The sequence below is a fragment of the Podarcis pityusensis genome (assembly GCF_964106645.2).
Source record: "Podarcis pityusensis genome assembly, chromosome: 1".
Lineage (NCBI taxonomy): Eukaryota > Metazoa > Chordata > Lepidosauria > Squamata > Lacertidae > Podarcis > Podarcis pityusensis.
The window spans coordinates 101,668,738-101,681,518 of record NC_138028.1 but is presented as its reverse complement, the minus strand read 5'-3'; the positions used below and the strand labels follow the sequence as shown (position 1 = coordinate 101,681,518).

Here is a 12,781-nt window from a genome sequence, read left to right as displayed (position 1 = left end):
GACCTTTAGGTTCAGTTGTGGCTGACTCTGGGGTTGCGGCGCTCATCTCACTTTATTGGCCGAGGGAGACGGCATAGTGCAGCTTCCGGGTCATGTGGCCAGCATGACTAAGCCGCTTCTGGCGAAGCAGAGCAGTGCACTGAAACGCCATGTACCTTCCTGCCGGAATGGTACCTATTTATCTACTTGCACTTTGTGCTTTCGAACTGCTAGGTTGGCAGGAGCTGGGACCGAGCAACGGGAGCTCACCCCGTTGTGGGGATTCAAACCGCCGACCTTCTGATCGGCAAGCCCTAGGCTCTGTGGTTTAACCCACAGCGCCACCCGCTTCCCCTATCGAGTCTAATTCCTGTCAACAACAAGGGTAGGTGGGGATGCTTAATATGTTTTCAAAACCCTCCACCTTGATTAGGTTATCCATGCCTTTTCCTCCCTGCACATGCCTCAGGCGGATGAAGAAGGAAGTGGTGGTTGAGATCTCAGTATATGCCCCCACACAACATCTTGTGCAGGTGTGCATAAACCCTCAATTACCAGGACTGCCTACATCTGTTTTCATTTGTTCTCAACTGGACATATTGTGGGGTAACGCAGAAAAATCTTTTATTTTTGATATGGAATCAGTCTCTTCAGAAGTGCCTTTCTGGAGAAAAACAACAACAACCAATCACAGTACATCTAGATTGTGTGTGCGGCATGTAGAAAAAGAAGAAGAACTCAGTCTCCATTGATTCTAGAATGTAATGTGATGTGTATGTAGCCTGAGACAGAGAGGGGTTCCGGCAGCTATGGAGGTGCCTTGTTTTTTGTTTGCTGAGCATGGCTGCTTCAACACACAGATTGCTCTTGCAATTCTTTGAGCCTTGCTTTTGCTTTTCTGTGATGGCTACTTGCCTTGGGCTGAACTTGTCAACAGAGCTGACATGTAAGGCTTATCTGTACAACTACTTGGGAAATTGTCAATGTGCATCTGGGACACCTCTGACCCATAATCAATATCCTGGAGACTTTTTCCTAGTTCTCTTGACTATTTCTATGGAAATGGCGCTGCTGTGGTCCTTGCTGGCACAGTCTACATGCAGGTCTGATGTGGGAGTATGATAGTACCTACCTTTTCCTTTTGGATGTTCCCTCTCTCACCCCTGGTGTTTGAGCTAAAACACTGAACTAAGTGGAGTGCAGATAGGCTTAGGTTGGGGATTTTTCCGGTTGGATCCAGAGTTTTCATTAGTGGAATTGCCCTGGAAGGTTGCAGAACACTGGGGACTGTAGGAAGGGAAATTGAAGAAAACAGTCTATCTTTGTGGTAATAATAATAAAAAAAATAAATTTTATTTATACCCCGCCGTCCCCAGCCAAGGCCGGGCTCAGGGCGGCTAACAAGCAATAATAAAAAGAAGTTGAATGAATACAGCTTAAAAACAAGATTAAAATACAACATTAAAACATTGAAACATTAAAACATTAATTATTAGCTTCTACTAGAACTCAAGGCCTTCTACAGAAAGAAAGTGCATTTCTGTTTTGGGGCATTCTGGATCCAGCATCGAAAAGTGTCAATGGGAAAACTAGAGCTATTTTTAAAAAATGTTGTATATAATATACAGTGTATACATATGTATACCCAGGGAGAGAGAGAGAGATACTTTGGCTTGAAACCATTTTTTTGCTTTCCCATAATTTGAAAACAAGTTTAATTTATGGCATGAAATTATAAAGGCCATTAGTGTCTTTGCATAGTTCAAAAAATTAAAGCAGCTGAGATATGGAGGTTTAAAATGTAGCTACTCTGCATGCACATTAACAACTTTTCTTTAAGGATTTATATCGCCATCGGTTCTGTTTCATGCATAGTGTAATACACAGATTTTATAGCATGTTACTTTTAAAATATGTAAAACTCCAGTAGGAGTCATTATGCCTTGTACTATAAGGTGTCTGTAGATTAATGGTCACTGGGACATTTTTATATTACAACTTTCAATTTCCTGATGTTGCAGTTCAAGTGTGGAGTATACACGTGTGTGTTTGTGTGTGTGTGTGTGTGTGTGTGTGTGTTCAGATAGAAATGGTTCCTTTATACCATGGGTAGGCAAACTAAGGTTCGGGGGCCGGATCTGGCCCATTTGCCTTCTAAATCTGGCCAGTGGATGGTCTGGGAATCAGTGTGTTTTTACATGAGTAGAATGTGTCCTTTTATTTAAAACACATCTCTGGGTTATTTGTGGGGCCTGCCTGGTGTTTTTACATGAGTAGAATGTGTGCTTTTATTTAAAATGCACCTCTGGGTTATCTGTGGGGCATAGGAGTTCATTCATTTTTACCCCCAAAATATAGTCTGGCCCCCCACAAGGTCTGAGGGACAGTGGACCGGCCCCCTGCTGAAAAAGTTTGCTTACCCCTGCATACAGTATGTTCATGTGAACCATTTTAATTTGGCTTCATTGTCTGCTTTCCATAGTACTGTGAATACGTTATGAAGCTCTACAGGAGTGAGACTGTGGCCGTGTGGCTGGCACAAGGCAAAATTTGCTGCCAATCCACTGGTTCCACTCAAAGAGCTGCCCCTGCTGCCAGCTCATCCCAGCCTTGTGTAGGAAAGCAGCAGCAACTCTGGCATTGGGATGGGAGCTATGTGGCTCCACCCCACCCCACATTCTGCTACTGGAGAAACTGTGTCTGTCAAATACCTTCCTATTAAAAATGGGGTGAAATCTACCCTGAGCGTGCTTTTCATTGCAGAAACAATACAAAAGCAAACAAACAATTCAATCCTCCTAATTGATTGTGAGCTGCACAGTAGTATACAGTGTCCCCAAATTTCAGCCACTTAACCATTTACAGTTTTCTTTCTTTTTTGGGGGGGGGAGTGCCAGGGGCAAAAAACAATAATAACCACCCAATATATCTTGATTTTTGCCACTTGGGTACATTTCCTCCAGTTAATGTGTTAACTAAATGAGGGGGAAATGCCCCATGCAGCAAGCACTTTTTTAAAAAATAAAAATTTTCAAGCAAAAACTGACCCAGAGAAGCAGACAAGTGCACTTGTTTTGGCACATCACATGTTTCTTTATTCTACTATGCTAAGACACATTGTAAGTCACCTTGGTGTAGAAAACTACTTCAGAAATATGTATCTTGTCAGGTTTTGCTTTTGCTTTTTGCTTTTCCTGGTAGATTTGGTGTGCGCATAGTGCTTATGCATGGTTTAGCAGTCTGTACACAAGCAAGAAAGAGCCCAAATGAAGTGTTGGGTTTCAGCATCCCCCCAATTCCTGCTGAGTTGTTTCACTTTCAAACAAGTTATGGCTACTGACCCATCTGAAGACCACTTGTATACTCTAATGATGATGGAGCCTGTGGCCTGTGCAATGCTGCTGCATTAAAGGAGTTGTCGTCCAATAACATCTGGAGGACCACGGTCCCCTTGCTGTTTGTCTGCCCTGGCAGGCAGTGGCTTTTCAGGGGTTCAGACGGTGCTTTTGTCAGTTCTACCTGGAGGTGTCAGGAAGCAAATCTGGGCTGGTTTGCATGTAAAACATATACCACTGAGCATTGGCTCTCCCCCAGTTCTTCTTCAATCCCTCACAGAAGAACATGATGGTCACTCCAGATAAATTCCTCAAATTGTAAAGCCTAAGGTAATGAACTCAAACAGTTATCTGTCATGTAAGCTGAATTGCTTTTTAAACTGAATTGCAGCTTAAATGTTACTTATATTGTGTCAATGCGTGGGAAAATATATATAATAACTGGAACTTGTTTAGAAAGACTGGGAAAAGTTGGTTGTTGGCTGTAATTTGTACATAACTTGCCCAGAAAGAAACTTTATCATTTTGTCAAAACAGTGTGATCTCCCCCACCCCCAATTTACTGTACCTACGCTACTATAGTCTCCTTTGAACATGTATATAGCTGTTCAAAATATATGCTCATTATACTTTTATTAGTCATATTTTACCACATTTGTTAAAATGCAGTTGCAGCGTTTATTAGCTGGGGTTTCCATGAGAAATGACAAGCATGGTTGGTAACTGAAATTATTTTAGTAAACATTTTGGTGGGGTTTTCTTCCCCATGGTTCTGTATTTAAAACTGGGTGAAGAGAGGAGGTGGCATAAAAGCAAGCAAATATCATGGTAATACCTATTTAATTTTGAGTTGGCTGTATGTACACATACACTTTTTGTTTGTTTGTATTTAGATATGTTTGTTCCTCTAAGTAGTGCAATGTGTATGTCAGATCAATGAAAGGTTTGTGGCAGAGAGAGATGTTATGTTTTGTACCTTTGGTTGAGCAAATTTCCCTTGTGTGGGCCTTTAACCATCACTAGAACCATTCCTGAAACTCAATACTTTTGTTTCCTATAACCAAAGAAATTATCTACCTATGGAATATATTAACTGTTGCACCCTGTATTTTTCATGATTGCTAAAATGTTTTGTTGGAAGGACTTCTAAATACAATATGTAACTTACACTGCCCATTAGGTCACCGTAGGGGGGCTAACTATGGCTCTGTGATTTGAGCTAGGTTGACATCTGTGAAACCACATTTATTAATGTACATATGAAAGAGTAAGTGCATTTTCTTTAATAAACCCTCAGCAAATTGAATGAGATTTTTTTATTTTGTATGTATGCTTTTTAAAAAAGACAAACCAACCAACAACTGCAATTTATTATTACTTGCATAGCTTATGTGATCTGTGAAAGATGAAAACTCTTGCTATTTAATATTTTTTGTAAGTTTCAGAGAAGAGTAGAAATTTAGAGTGATATGTATGAATGCATGGATTTGGACAAGATAAAGATGGAATACTAAAATAGAGCTTAGCATTAGGTGCCTGAGCCAGCACAAGTCTCGGGCTCATGTTGTCTCCCATCCCAGAATTCTGAATCTGTAAGTGAAAATCTCTCTTGAACCCAAGCTCTAGTTTGAAAATACTGGGACTGTCACAGTTGTAGCCTTTATCTTAGGAGTCAAATCCATATTTTTTACTATGGCAGTGTTAACTATACTTGCTGCCTCGGTTACATTTTAGAAACATACTTCAGAAATTCTAAAAATGAACAAGTAATTCTAAAAATGAGCAAGTATTTCTGACACATTTGCTTTAGGACAGTCTCTTTAAAGCAGGGGTCAGGAACCTCAGGCCTATGGGCCAAATGCACCCCCTGGTCTCTTTGTACAGTCCTCTAAACTCTTCTTAGTCCAGTCCCACATTTTACCGGTTTTTCTGCAAGAATATCATGGGGAACTTTGTCCAAAACCTTACTGAAATCAAGATAGACTATGTCCACAGCATACCCCTGATCCACCAATCTTGTAACTCTATCCAAAAAAGGAAAAGGAAAAGGAAAAGGAAAAGGAAAAAAATGAGCTTCATCTGGCATGACATGTTTTTGAGAAACCCATGCTGGGTATTAATAATTATAGTATCCATTTCTAAGTGCTCACAGACCAACCATGTAATTATCTGTTCTAGGACCTTTCTTTGTATTGACCTCAAACTGATCGGTCTGTAGTTACCTGGGTCTTCATCCCCCCCCCTTTGAAGATTTGGACAGCGTTTGCCTGCCTCCAGTCTGCAGGGTCACGTGTTCTCCAAGAATTCCCAGAGATTATAGACAGAGACTGAGATTATATCCGCAAGCTCCTTTTGTACCCTTGGCTGCAGCTCATCAGGCCCTGGAGATCTGAATTCATGTAAAGTAGCTAGGTGTCCCCTTATCCTCTTACTCCACATCGCTGTTCCAGGGCAGAGAAATTCTAGAAATTTCTCATATTGTCTGATAGGTCAAAGTGTGGACAGGTGATGCTCAAGTTGCTGTGCCTTCTCTTCCATAAAGGCAACCAGCTTGAACTTGCTGCAAGTGTAGTTTTGCACATTCTCGGGGAGGAAGACAAACATGGCACAGGTGTTGCAAGTCACTGCAGCATCTCCCTCGCTGTTCATGTCACATCTGTGGCTCTGTCCCATTACGCCTCTGGCCTCAGTGTGTGATGTGGCACCTGGAAGGTTTGTTCATGAGGAAACATGGCCTCTGGCTGAGAAAGGGTTCCCCCTCTCTGTTCTAAAGGAAGGACCTTGTACAACAGTCCTTGGAAGATGGTAATGATGATTTGTTTTAAGATGTCAAATTTAATATACAACCCTGCATAAGTTTATTCTCAGACATACTTGCTTACAGTAGCTTCAGCGCTGGTAGCAGTATAACTGCTGTAAATTTTCTTTAGTTGAATGAAGAATTTTCTGACATGTCGTGCTGTCAGTATAGTTTGTGATAGTTCTGATGTTATCAGTAGCAGAACATTCTGGAGGTCCATCATAAAATACAAATTTTATGGAGACCCAGGCAGATGGGTGGGGTATAAATAATAAAATTATTAGTATTAGTATTAGTAGTATTATTACATGCTTATTTACACAATTATCATAGGCAGAAATGAACACCATGTGCATTCTAGGCATCTGTGAAGTTGCCAGTTGTATTTGACATGTGAAAATCTTTGGTTCCTCAAAAGAGAAACCAGTCAAGGACACCTGGTGGCTCCAAAAATGAGCCATTAGTGACCTATGAAATGTCCTTTATGTACTGTTTCCTGGTCCCTCCCTCCACATAGCTCATCTATACCTAATATTTGTATTTTGTCATTTTCTTTTTACTACCTCTACCCCAGTGCTAGCAAAAACTGTTTCCAAGTTTACTGAAAATCTGCATGTTCAAAGCAGTATAAGGCAGGCATTGTGTTGATTTTATCAGGAGACTTTTATGTGCAGAGTTTATGATTTATTTTTATTTATTCCATTTCTGAGTTGCATTTCCCACTTACCAGGAGTGCCCATACATAATATATAATTGTTCTGGTATAGAACCTAGCTTGCTTTTATTTGGTTCTGTCTCAAAAGTGTTGTGTATTTTGACTTTAGCTTAAAAATATATACTGGTCTGGAATAAGCTTTCGCCAACATTTTTTGTCCTGTGCCTATTTAAATTTTTTTTTTTTTTATGTTGGAAATAGTGTTCATGATCAGAAGCAGATACACTGTTTAAGTATTGGAACAAAAGGTGGAAGTTTTCAAAGAACAGAATGCTGCTGCCTGTATCCTGTTCACGGAGGAGCTGACCTGTATTTGAATATCAAGGTTCTTAGCAATGTACCTTCTTGGGGGCTGGGGTGTGTGTGACTATGATGTAATGCAGAACAGTGAATTTTTCAAGCCGCACAGTGATGCACTCCTGAGAATGGAACCAAGCCATTAGTACATCACGGAGAATTGCTGATTCCAAAGAGACACCCTTGAGAGAGGAAGTACTGTAATGAGAAAGCAGCAATGTTGTTCTAATATTTGTTGTTTCCTTTGAAATGGCTAAAATACCTGAAATGATTTATACCTAATTGAGCTTTGCATTCCATCTGATAGGGTAAATGTTCTCAGGCCATTTATCATCGGTGGCTTTTCAAGATCTCCTAGGAGTACATGGTGTATATTTACCTTAACTTGGCTAGGTCAAGGGAAATAGCTTTTTTTAAAACAAAACAAAACAAAACACCAAAGCAAAACAAGAATAATACATGATACCATATGAGATTGTAGGAAAACTAGAAACACAGTGCTGGCATAATTTACATACTTTTATCCTGCCACCCTTGTTGCTAATACAAATATGTCACATAACTAGTTAAAATGTGTGGATTAATACTACTGCTACAACTAATAATAATAATAATAATAATAATAATATACAATATTAATTTGTACAGGTTTTAATTGCTCCTGAGAATGTGCGTGGCTTGGTGGTGGGATGAGAACATGTATTTCGATCCAGTTCTGCTGTTAGTTGTGTCTGGGATTGAAAGAAATGTGGATCTCATCCTTAATGCCCATGGGGAACTTGCACTTACGTTCTCAAACGACAGGCGTATACTGCATCTAAGAACTGAAACCGAGGAAACTTTCTAAATCAGTTTCTGATGTGGCATGGTACAGTGTGGTGGTCTGCTGTTCAAAAAGCATGTATCGGGGTCAAGGCTAGCCTAGGACATTTTGCCACTTGTCCTGTACCCTGCTATATTTATATCCTGCCTTTCCTCCAGGGAGATCAAGGTGGCACACATCATTCTTTCCCTGCTATGTCTTATCCTCACAACAACTCTTTGAGAAAGGTTAGGTGGAGAGTGAGTGGCCCAAGACTACCTAGCAGGCTTCATGGCACAATTGGGATCTGAATCTAGGTCTCTCCAGACCTAATTCAACATCATCATTGGCATCATCATTTTCTTTAGTGTTTGGAGCGCAGGTAGGGAACCTGTTCCCCTCTAGATGTTTTTGAACTGCAACTCACATGATCCTTGACCACTGGTTATGCTGGCTGGGGCTGATGGGAGTTGGCTCTTTTAGCTTCTTGTCAATCAGATTAAGGTATGATCTGTTGCCTGAAAAGAGTCAATGATGCGTCATATACCCATTCTGCACAGGGCAGCATGTCCTCCTCTTTGGAAAAAGGAGAGAATAATTCTTAATTAAAACAGCAAGGATAAGTGCACGGACTTACATGAGAATCATAATCAAAATACACACACTATCATTTTTGCCACTTAGCAGCATCCAAACATTGTCTCTAGCTTTTGAGCCTTTTTAGCACTCGTCACAGACTATTCTGCTTTCTCTTTTTTAGAGGGGGATGTTGTGTTGTGTTTGTTTGTTTGTTTGTTTCTGCCTTGGTTTTGTATGTCAGCTGCCCTGTGGCTGAGAGTGTGAACAACCTTCTTAAAGTGTACAATATTGTTCTGTTCCAGCTAGTTTGATGTAATAATGTATTTTGCATCTCCTCTAGGGGCTGAAAATGTCACTTAGTTCTGCTCCCAGCCTTCTGTAGCTTTAAGTGTAGATGTCCTTGGGGTTGAAGACTCAGCCTGGGTTTCCTTGGGCTGCCCCTAGTCAGATTTCTTTTAGTCATCTTTCCATATTGCCTTTAGTATGAAAGATTATTTTGGTTGAACTGTGCTTGAAATGTCTTCCAGTTTTTACGTACCATCAGTCACAGGGCAATCTGTATTAGAAAACAAATGTGCGATATTTTGAAGAAACAGCAAGCACCAACTTAAAAATAAATGTATATTTTAAAGTAATCTGCTAAGTTAAAAGCCTAAACATTTTCAAGCACATGCATGTATGACTGAACTGTTAATTGTAACCTAAATTTTAATGGAATGTGACTTTGATTAATAGATACTCTCCTTTTTCCATGCTTGCAATTTTAATTAGTCTTTTTTAAGTTAAACTTATTAATGAAACAAAAAGATTGAATCCCTTTAAAATTGAGCTCACTGGCTGAGCTCTTGTAATGTGGTTCCGCTTTTATCATGATCCTATATGACACATTTTTAAATGAAATAATTATAATGTAGGCTTTATTAATATGGCTTTTTTTTTTTTTTTTGGTAGAATCCTGGGCAACTTTGGAAATGTATAGGAGAATGAGCGTTTTGCTGATTGAAGCTTTTTATGGAGGTTCACACAGGCAGCTAGTAGATCTCCTAAAAGAAGAAATAGAAGACTGTGTCCTATTTACTCTCCCTGCAAAGAAATGGCATTGGAGAGCAAGGACTGCAGCACTCTACTTCATGCACGCTGTCCCAGCCAGCAGGGACTACAGGTAAGGCGAGCTATGGATACCTTCATAACTCCAGATCTTGAATTTCCGTATTTACTCATATACAGTTCAGCAACCTTTCTGTGGAACTGAGATCACGTAAGGTAGGTGCCTTAGATACATGAGAACGTTTCCACTTTAAATCCCAGGCATTTCCAGTTGCTCAGAGCCAACTGTGTTCTACAGACGGTGATGTGAGAGAACAGATGCCCTTGTGAGTGGTCATGCACCATGATAAAACCAGTGCCACCATGCCGTAAAGACATAGCTCTGCATATAATTATGTACACATGGGGTGAGATCCAAAAAGCTACTTTTAAGGATGCCCGGTGGTGTGGGATTTAAAAGCAAAACAAAACTCTGCGCAGTCAAGTCTCATGCTCGTATCACAGTGTACTCTTGAAAAGGTAGGTGAGTTGCTTTCCAGAAACACACACCAAAAATTCTGCATGTCCAAGGCAGCTAACTGCTTGGTTCTTTGGTCACTGGCTGTACGTGTATTCTGCCTAGCGACAGACACGGATCAAAGAGCAGCCCTGGACTGCGTAACTGCTTGTCCAGAGAAAGTGTCCAGATTAGGCAATGGACTTGTCTCCTGGGCACAGCGACCACTCGCTTATCCCTCTTCCAATAAGAAGCTTTATTCTGACAGAATGCTGTGAGGTGGGCTAGGTTTCGAATGAATGACTTCCATAAAGTCCAACAATTAGTGAGGTCTTCTCGGTTCAAAACTAGCATTCTCTCTGCAACACAACGCTGGCTTTGGGCAGTCTTGTAGGTAGCACAGGAAGCCTTTTAGCAAACTGGAAAATTGTTTCATGTTCATTGGGAACACACTCACCGAGCAAGCTAATAAATAATCACGGTTTTCAATCCTAAATTTATTTGGCTTTTCTAAGCCCCTAATAAGGGGCAAATAAATTAAATATGTAAGGACGGACTCTTTCTCAATTGTCTTTCCTCACACTTGGATTTGTTTATTCTCCAGATAATTCCCACAACTAAGGGATAAGAACGGTTTCAATAGATTGACAGCATTTGGTGGGATTGGTTTTTTCAAACCCAAACTTCCCCAGTGGACTTAAGCAACCAGCTCCATGAGCTGCGTCGTGTGAATCTAAGTTTAATTTTATGCCACGTTGAAGTATTTGCTGTGCATTTTGACTATGTGGAGTAAGTCCATTTTTTAGCATTTAAAATAAAGCCCTTTAAATATATTTTATTTTATCTCTGGCTTTTCCTTGGCTGTTCTCTGCTTCTTCTTATTGCATCTAAGCTGCCAGTCTGGAACAACTTTTCAGAGGGGGAAAAAATTGTTCTGCCTGAGGTGGTTGAATGTGGGTTTTGCTTTGCTCGACTTCGAAACAATCCTATTTTGTAGGAGTATGTATGACAAACTATTATGTAAATTTTTTTCTACATCACAACCACATCCTCCAACGCATTGCAATGTTATCTCAGCTCCTTCAAGGTCAGCAGCCCAAGCTGTCCAGCGCTCGCTGTATTAAGCTAATCAGACATAACTCATAGCCATACACTTCATTAGTTTAACGTACAGTTACATTGACCTGAGATAACTGAATTCCAATTTGTCAAATAACCTACATTTTAACAGAAAGTACTAGAAGCTTAAAAACTGATTCAAAGTTAGCAAATCTGTCATGTACTTATGTGCAATGTAACCTTCATAAACACCAACTAAATCTACGCTTAACCAATACAGCATAATGAGGAGGTGATGGCCCTGCTGTTGCTATTGGTATCTGATCACAGAGAAAATAATTCAGAGAGTTTTATATAGGTGCAGGTTCAATAGGAATGTACGGCGCTGGTAATCCAGCCAAAATTAAGCAGTTGAAAGTCCCATTGATTTCAGTGGGAGAATTAAGCATATGCTGTTAATACTAATATTCTAGCGCTACTACTAATGTCGAGGGTGTCAAGGAGGGCATTGGTAGCAATTGATTAAAAACTAAATTGCACTCTGCACTCAGTTTTGGGGCAGCTTCTGACAGCAGCCTTACTCATGTCATAATGCCATGTGTTTTTCTCTGCTGCTACCAATGGCAGATTTCCCTTCTCTCACGCCTATGCTATGTGCATGGGGTGGTGCCAGGGATGGTTGTGACATTGGGGCAGGGCCAGCAGCACAGTTCCACATCCCTTTCTATGCATGGAGTTCTGTTCATGCATATGACACATGCATTGGACACCTCTATGTTTCTGCTGTACTCTTCCATGCATTAAAAAGTCAATGTAAGTTGTTCCCATCTATTGCAAGAGCTTTTTATCCTTGCAGAGTCCAAAGAGTTCCACTATGGAGTCTTCCTGATTTTTCCTTCCATGCAATAGAAATGAAGCAATCAGAAAAGTAATTTTACCAGTCTTTCCCCGCTCCTGCTTCATCATGGCACCTGTCTGTAGACAAAGGACATAAGAGGAGGAAGGAAGCAATGAAAGTAGGAGCTGGGGTTTTTTGCCATTAGTGACACTGGGCAATTAAGACTAGCTGAAATTAATTGGTTAATAATTTGTCAGCGGAAGAATGGGGGATTTTCAGATGTTGGTAGAGAAATTGCGGTGTACAAAGTCCTTATTCCAAAGGGAACTCCTGCATTTTAGTTGGGTCTCATGAATGAGCTAGAATGGATTATGAACATCCATAGCTAATGCCAAGGCTTTTTGCAAACAGGAGTGTTATGGGTTAGGGTAATGATGAAAAATAGATACTGCAGTTTCTTTTAATATACAGCCATGTGTCCTGATTATCTGAAAATAAGCTGAACCTATGAATAATATAGAAATAAAATAAATACAAGACACTTTTAAGAGGATAAACTATACTAATTAAAAATCATAAATGTAGAAATACTGAATCATAACGCGCAATTTCATTATACTATAGTGCTATCAATGTAAATACCAGTATATATAAAACAAGGCACACATAATGTATTTGAATAAAACAAAACAATTCTTCAGATTCTCTAAAAACCTAAAATGGAGGAAGCAAATATGCTGGAAAAGAAAACCACAAAGCTTTTATTTTCTTATTAGGGCAGGTTTTTGAAAAATCAGCAAAACCTTTATGCATTAGTGATGACTATAAATCTAC

At 40.0% G+C, this 12,781-nt stretch overlaps 1 protein-coding gene across 11 annotated transcripts in view; it reads left to right on the top strand.

The window, feature by feature from the left end:
* The window catches only part of GTDC1 (glycosyltransferase like domain containing 1), a 231,123-nt gene that overhangs the window by 49,033 nt on the left and 169,309 nt on the right, over positions 1–12,781 (top strand). For 10 of the 11 annotated variants that reach the window (XM_081007922.1, XM_081007920.1, XM_081007921.1 and 7 more), the window contains one exon: positions 9,459–9,669. In XM_081007922.1, the coding sequence (XP_080864048.1) occupies positions 9,479–9,669 (191 nt within the window). In that variant the 5' untranslated portion in view covers positions 9,459–9,478. Of the gene's footprint in view, positions 1–9,458; positions 9,675–12,781 lie in introns of those variants that run through there. The other variant, XM_081007917.1, reaches the window with a different exon arrangement.